The sequence below is a fragment of the Arachis ipaensis genome, chromosome B06 (genome assembly GCF_000816755.2).
Source record: "Arachis ipaensis cultivar K30076 chromosome B06, Araip1.1, whole genome shotgun sequence".
Classification (NCBI taxonomy): Eukaryota; Viridiplantae; Streptophyta; class Magnoliopsida; order Fabales; family Fabaceae; genus Arachis; species Arachis ipaensis.
The window spans coordinates 136,133,834-136,141,369 of NC_029790.2; the positions used below are offsets into that span (position 1 = coordinate 136,133,834).

Genomic DNA, 7,536 nt, shown 5'->3' on the forward strand with positions numbered 1-7,536 from the left:
AAAATAATGCTACGTGCACACTAAAATCAGTTACTAAAGTCAGCTATCAGTATAAAATATATACCAAATACAAATACAAGTTGAAAATAAATAAAATCACACATGTTTATATACACAAATACATTGGTGGTTGATTTTAGTGGCTGATTTTAGTGACTAATTTTAGTGTACGAATAATATTTCTGAAAAATAATTTATAAGTGAAAATAATATTTTGAAGTTTATGATTATAAGCAAAAGTGCATTGTTTGGAATTCTAATTATTTTTTCAGTTTAACCTCAAGTATCATTTTTTTTTTTCTAAATAAACATTTATAAAAAGAAAAGAAATTGCAGGAGAGAAGAGGCAGGGAAAGAAACGAAAATCTGGCGGCGGATGCAGAAACCACACTGTCCACACTGAGACACCGAAACTCTCATCGTATATAAAGTGGTTTGCTTGGCATTCGTGCAAATCCCTCACAATCAGATCCAACGGCTGACACCAAACCCCATTCGTGAAATCCAACGGCCACAAGAACGACCGCGTTTACGAAACAAACCCAACCCATGTATCCTTCATCCTCTTAAGTTTAGTTATACCCTTCCACCGCGCCCCGCTCTCTTTCTCTCTTTCTCTCTCTTCCCAATTTTCCCAGATTCACCTCTTTCTCTCTCTAAAACTAAAAAACCTCACTCCTCACCCGTTTCTGTTACAGAGAGAGAAAGTTTCTCTGTTATTGTTGTAACCGTTTCTTTCTTTTTCAGTTAACAAGATGGAACAATCCAACGGTTCTGATTCGCCGCAGCAAAACCAACACAAACAACAGCAACCGTCGTCAGACAACCATCAACCGCAACAACCGAAGCAGCAACAACGGCAACATCCACCGGCCGTTGCGGTGCCGACGCAGCAGTGGATGCCGTATCCTGCGGCGGCCATGGTAATGCAGCACCACATGTTGCCGCCGCAGCACTACGCGCCGCCTCACTACGTGCCTTATCACCATCCCTACCACGCGCCGGCTCCACCTCCTCCGCCTCACGTGGCTCACCACAACCACCAGCAGCACCAGCATGGATCCGGCGGCGGTGAGAACAAGACGGTTTGGGTTGGAGATTTGCATCACTGGATGGATGAGAACTATCTCCATCGATGCTTCGCTTCCGCCGGAGAGGTCGTATCCATATTTTCCGTTAATTCTGTTATATTTTCAGAGAAAGCTATATATCTTATTGGTTTTTTCTTTCTAACATATATCTTTTTGAGTTGATTTAAGTAACGTGAAAGCTTTTACTTCAGTTGGTTATTTGGTGTGTATAATTTGTAATTTTTAATAGCTAAGCTTGGATTTAGCATGTAAATGCATTTAGTTGTGGTATTCTAATAGTTATGGTATTGATAATGAAGTATAATGATTTTTCAAATAATGATAGTTTAGAGAAAATATATATGTTAAAATGCAAATGTTCAAATAGTTGCTTGTGATGGTGTCTCTTAAGTTTTAATGGGTTATAGATTTGTAGTATCTTTTATAAGCTGTCATTGTGCTTTGAAGCTTATCTCAGCCTTGAATCGAAGCAAACTTTTATAAGCTTTACTTTGTTTAATTTTTACTTTTATATGGCCTGTAAAACTGAAATTCAATAAAAGAAAACCAAATTAATCTAAGGTTGGATGTAAGTGAAAAGAGGTTTATATTCACATTGCACAGAAGTTATGATGTAAGGTTGTATGCTTTATTTTACTCATTTTCATCAAGTACCGATTTAGTAATGTAATATTTTAAATTTAATATAGCAATGTAAATATTTTCGTGGAAATGAAGGTGTTGTGCATTTATTTGGTCTAGTTTGCATATAAGAGTTTTCCCTTTGTAGAATACAGAAGGACCACACTCATTGATGATAAGTTCGGAATTTTTCTTATATTTAAAGATTAAAGTTTGAAGAATCTAGTGGGAAATGTAGATGTTGTTGATCGTTTTCTTCTCTTTGTAGTGCATATTCATTCATATCTTAGTGCTTTAACATGATATTTATCGTGGTTGAAATTTTTTTATTATGATTATAGTGAATTACATTGAGATATTATTATTGAAGAGAGAGTCACAGAAATGTTATACACAAGAACAAAATGTTATATTAGAAGGAAGTATGCTTCACTCATACAAGTGCCTATACTAATCTTTGAAACTAGATCTTGTGCATTATTTAGTCTATTACTTAGATTACATAAAAAATATATCGGAACTAAGATTATGTGTTTGTATGATTATATAACTTTGGAAAGGTGACACAGTCTCTACTTTGTTGCCGCTCTAGTTTGATGAAAATTAACTGGAATTTTGAAATCTTAACTTGTTTCAACATCAAATGCTTCTTGTGCTTCTCTTATGGCTTCATTTACAAACCTATAGTATTGCTACTTACTGTTACCATATGGTTTTGCAGATTTCATCCATCAAGGTTATTCGCAATAAGCAGACTGGTCTATCAGAGGGTTATGGATTTGTTGAATTTCATTCACATGCCACGGCTGAGAAGATTTTACAGAGTTATGCTGGAATTTTGATGCCGAACACAGAGCAACCTTTCCGCCTGAACTGGGCGACATTTAGTACAGGAGAGAAGTCCTCAGACAATGTTCCTGATCTTTCTATTTTTGTAGGAGATTTAGCTGCAGATGTTACAGATAGTTTGTTGCATGAAACGTTTGCTAGTGTGTTTCCTTCTGTTAAAGCTGCAAAAGTTGTCTTTGATGCCAATACTGGCCGTTCAAAGGGCTACGGTTTCGTTAGGTTTGGAGATGATAGCGAGAGGACGAAAGCTATGACTCAAATGAATGGCGTTTACTGTTCTAGCAGGCCTATGCGTATTGGCGCTGCAACTCCAAGGAAATCATCTGGCCATCAAGGTATCCCAAATCACATTACTTGTTTCTGAGTTCTGGCATGGAATTTACTCTTTGGGGACTTTGAGAATTACATTTTTATTCTCATATAAGCAACAGTATTATGGTTGAATTGATGATTATCTCAATTTCTATTTCTGGAATCTAGATGGTGAATAAATGCCGTGACATGACACCTATTTTGTATTTTAAGGAATGAACATTGAATTTATTTGCTGATTTATTAATAAACCACTTCTAATAATGTGAGCCAAGCTCAAGTGTCATTGGTCTGCAGCATGGTATCTTTGTACATACTACTTAGTAGGCAAATAGAACTACTTGAATTCATTTTTTCATCAATTTGTTCTTGTCTTGGTTTCCCATCCCTTCAATTTGATTTTGATAATAGAGATGTGCTCTTTTCTAAATTTGTTTATCCATTGCATGTTGCAACAAGAGTTTGAAATACCTGTACTGAATATATTCAAAATTTTCTGTTTCGTTTTATAGGAGGCCAGGCAAATGGCGCATCCAGCCAATCTGAAGCAGATTCTACAAACACAACTGTGAGTTTCCCACTCAGTTATTAGCTTTTGTATTTTTATGCTTTCTCCTAACCGATATTTTATGATAGATATTTGTTGGAGGACTCGACCCTAATGTTACAGATGAAGATCTTAGGCAGCAATTCTCTCAGTATGGTGAGATAGTATCTGTTAAGATACCTGTTGGAAAGGGGTGTGGTTTTGTCCAATTTGCAATCAGGTAAACTTTCTGGCACTCTTGAATCATTGCTTTTTCATGGAGCCAGAGAGGACATGTTGCCTATTCTCTTTATTTATGTAATAACTTCATATCATTCTGAACAACCACCTCTCCAGAAATAATGCTGAAGAGGCATTGCAGAAGCTAAATGGGACAGTGATTGGCAAGCAAACAGTTCGTCTTTCTTGGGGCCGTAATCCAGCAAATAAGCAGGCAATTTCCTCTTTCACGTATTCTCATGCATGTTCAAATAGATTTTCATGGCCAATAACTGTCTCAAGTCATATAGATTCAGTTAAGTTTTTATGCTAGCTGTCGAGGGCCTAACACAACCCTCCTCCTTTATCCTGGCTTGGAACTGGCTATGTAACATAGGTGGAAGATGCAAAATATAAAGACACTAAAAGAATAGGGGCAGAGAAAAAGTTGTCCTAAGACAGAGATTTTGTCTGCCTCTCTACCTATATCTTTCTGGAGACAGGTTTCGTCTCCCGTATTTCTATCCTGGGGACAATCTCCAAATGTGGCCTTAGTCTGCAAGAACAAGTATTTTTTATGATTATCCATCTAGGGATACCATTTCTTGCACCTAACTTAAGGGATGTGAACCTTTTTGGTCCTTGGCTGCTTATATCAACAAATTTGAAGTTTTCTGAATTCATTTTTAAAAATGTTATTAGAACATTAGTGATAGAATAGTACTGACTGGATTTTCTTCATGTTGTATGTCTTTAAATTGCATTTGTGATGACCTCAACGGGTATTTCTTTGGAGAACAGTTTAGAATGGACTTTGGTGGCAACCACTGGAGTGGCACCTATTACGGAGCCCCTGTTTATGATGGTTATGGATATGCATTGCCTCCTCCTCATGATCCAAGCATATATGCTGCTGCCTACGCTGCTTACCCTATCTATGGAGGCCACCAACAACAAGTAAACTGAAGAAACAAAGTGCAACTGCAGGAGTAGCTCCTCTCACAAGTCACAACAACAGCATCATGCTTGAATGAGGAAAATTAACTCTTGATTTGTAACTTGCTTGATCTGTTGAAAATTCTGATAAGAACCCCCTCCTAATTGTGGAGTGGAGTTGAATTTTGGCATCCTGAAGTAGCACTTTAGGGATTAATTTAATGATATGATTACATTCATAGGAAAGTAACTATAATGAGGAACTTGTTTATTGGAATAATTTAAGTATGAAAGATTTGAGTGTGCTTGCTTGACATATTGTGTCTCCTTTGCTTTTGATAGCTTTTCTTCTTTTGCCAAATCAGTTGACTATTTGATTTCACAATTATTCAGATCCTACATATCATTCAATCATTCATTTTAGTCTTTTCTATGAAACTTCAGGTTCTTTCATTGGAATTCGTGTGCATATTAGGTATGTTAAATATCCTTTGAAATAAGCAGTGAAATGAATTATTTATACACTCTTTTTAAACACACGGTTGGAGCCATTCTATTTTTTGTTTATCTTTTCCCCCTGAATTAGGCATGAGACTCATCTACCAAGATTTCACATCATTTTTTTCATAACCAATATACTTTAGAGAATTTTAATTCTTTGGTGGAAGTTCTCCATTGAGAAAATATGAGATCATGGTTAGTGCCCTCTGAGGTTGGTAGCTTGGAACAGTGTGCCCTGCTCCTCTTACAGTTACAAGAGTGAGCCCTTTATACCCAACAACATATCCTCCAACCTGCATATTTTGCATGTAATTATGTCACCTAATTGCAACCTCTAATGTTCTATATAGACAAGGATACGTACATAATGGCCTATCAATATTAAAATATGTTGATATATTAATTAATATAATTCTAAATTCATCACCTGATTGGCAGAATACCATGAACGCCAAGGTGTTTGTACTGGAAGTTTGAGGGCATTTATTGAATACCTAGATGAAGTTATGGGAACTCGACCATCTGTGTCGCCACTGCATTACATTATTAAATAAACAACAACAATAAATAATGTCACACATGTAGCCAAGCCTTCATTAAATCATTGTATATCTTGAATTCAAGTGGTAAATGAAAACTAGTGTCTTACCTATAAATCCAGATGCTTATGTTACTTGATATTAATCTATTTATAGTTGGTAGAATACTTGCTGGACTATCCGTCCATCCCACCAGGCTGTGATTATGACAGATAAAAGGAATTCATGGAGTATAATTGATGTTGTGATTATGGCATTATTATGGGAAGGGAAACAAATTTATTGAAGATCGAACCTGTTTTTCAAGTATCTATCATTATTTTGGATTCTATTCACTTTTTTTGTTTCTATTGAGTCGAGAAATAGGTTTAATTGTCTATTATACAAGATTTTTTATGGATAACTCAAATCGAACCAATTGGATACCTGCAAGAAGACCAATTTGTGGCTTTAGCATGAAGGGCCTTTTGAACTTCTGGGAGATTCAAGTAGGACATTGTGTAATGATCAGAACAAGGGTCGAAATCATTGCCCTACAATGTTGGATATGGTTTCATTGACACACATATAAACCATGAAAGTTGAGATGAAAACTTCACAATTATTTTAATGAAAAACAACAAGTCGAGATGTAATTAGAAGATGAAAGTTGTTTGGTTACAAATGATGAAAAAAACTTGCCTAAATATATTAGCATTTACCGTTCATTAAAAAAAATCACCTTTTTTTTTTAATTAACCAATTAACATGAGATACTACAACTTACAGGAGATTTTGATGAAGATGAAGAATCACAAGGTGGAGCATATATGTTGTATATGTCAATATCACCAACTTCAACATCAGCCATGTTCATATATTTGATGCATTCATAAGAGAAATTACCGCTAACATAGTCACAATATTTTTCAATTCCAGAATGGGATTCGTCAGAGCTTAGAGCATGTGACCAATAATAATCATACATACCCTTTGTACACAAATTATCATCTATCCATCCATTTCCAACCTGCATGTATCAGTGTATTAAAATTAAATTGCTCGAATATAAATGTGTATGTGTGTGTTGAGTGTTGACTAACCGCAATTCCTTTTAAGTTGATAACTGTTTGGTGAATTGACGCTGCAATGTTATTATATGAGAGAATAGTGTGAGCAAGCTGAGGGACATAATGGCCAGCATAGCTTTCTCCAGTTATGAAGAAGTCACGTGTTTTGTAGTGTGGGAATCTCTCAAGCCACTTCACAAGGAATGTGTAAGAATCCAAGGCGGTGATGCTGTCACCAATTTCAGCATAGTCCGAGGAAGTGTTTGAATATGAAAATCCAACACCTGCTGGTGATTCTAGGAAAATCACGTTTGCAACTGCCATGTTTTACATACAACAAAACCATCCTTAGTTTTGAGGGAGTTAGTTAAAAGTCTTTTTTTTTAAGATATTTTTAAATAATTAAAATTTAATACATATAATTGATTAAATTATATTATTTTTATCAAATAAATTGATTTGGCCAAAAAATCAATAAATTATATTTAAAATATTCTTTTATATATATATTTTAAGAACCTTAAATTTTAATCCCTTTTTTTTCTTTGTGTCGTTATAGAGTTAGAATTTAAAATTTTTAAAATTAAAAAATATATATAATAAAAATATTTTAGTCATTTTCTATAATAAAGTTATTGTATTCATTTTTTATAGAAAAGAATATTAATTTAAATTGGTTCAAGATTTGGTTTACCAATTTTTTTATCAAATCAATTTGTTTGATCTAATTTTAACAAAAAATAATATAGTTTAATCAATTATATGTATTAAATTTTAGTTAATAACAAATATCTTTAAAAAAAGATATCAGAATATCTCTCTAGTTTTGATCTGTTATGAGTATGACTCTGGTCACTCAATACTAATTTGTTAAATATATAACTATTTATATC

The 7,536-nt window shown here is 34.5% G+C and overlaps 2 protein-coding genes across 3 annotated transcripts in view; one reads left to right on the top strand and one right to left on the bottom strand.

Moving 5' to 3' along the window:
- On the top strand, positions 370-4,868 carry LOC107605693 (polyadenylate-binding protein RBP47C). Of its 2 annotated transcripts, none has more exons than XM_021105358.1 (6): positions 370-1,157; positions 2,434-2,896; positions 3,386-3,441; positions 3,510-3,640; positions 3,757-3,934; positions 4,212-4,868. In XM_021105358.1, exons 1-6 carry the CDS (start codon positions 756-758, stop codon positions 4,236-4,238), a joined length of 1,257 nt encoding a protein of 418 aa, XP_020961017.1. In that variant the 5' UTR covers positions 370-755; the 3' UTR covers positions 4,239-4,868. The 2 variants fall into 2 exon arrangements, with proteins under 2 accessions (XP_020961017.1, XP_016163142.1); XM_016307656.2 differs by having other exon boundaries at positions 375-1,157; positions 3,757-3,853; positions 4,420-4,868.
- Positions 5,014-7,536, bottom strand: part of LOC107647779 (serine carboxypeptidase II-3) — a 5,207-nt gene continuing 2,684 nt past the window's right edge. The window contains exons 2-7 of the mRNA XM_021105733.1: positions 6,677-6,970; positions 6,361-6,603; positions 6,021-6,127; positions 5,705-5,791; positions 5,483-5,588; positions 5,014-5,348 (exon numbers count right to left, since the gene is read on the bottom strand). Of these exons, the coding sequence (XP_020961392.1) occupies positions 5,205-5,348; positions 5,483-5,588; positions 5,705-5,791; positions 6,021-6,127; positions 6,361-6,603; positions 6,677-6,970 (981 nt within the window). The 3' untranslated portion in view covers positions 5,014-5,204. The remainder of the gene's footprint in view (positions 5,349-5,482; positions 5,589-5,704; positions 5,792-6,020; positions 6,128-6,360; positions 6,604-6,676; positions 6,971-7,536) is intronic.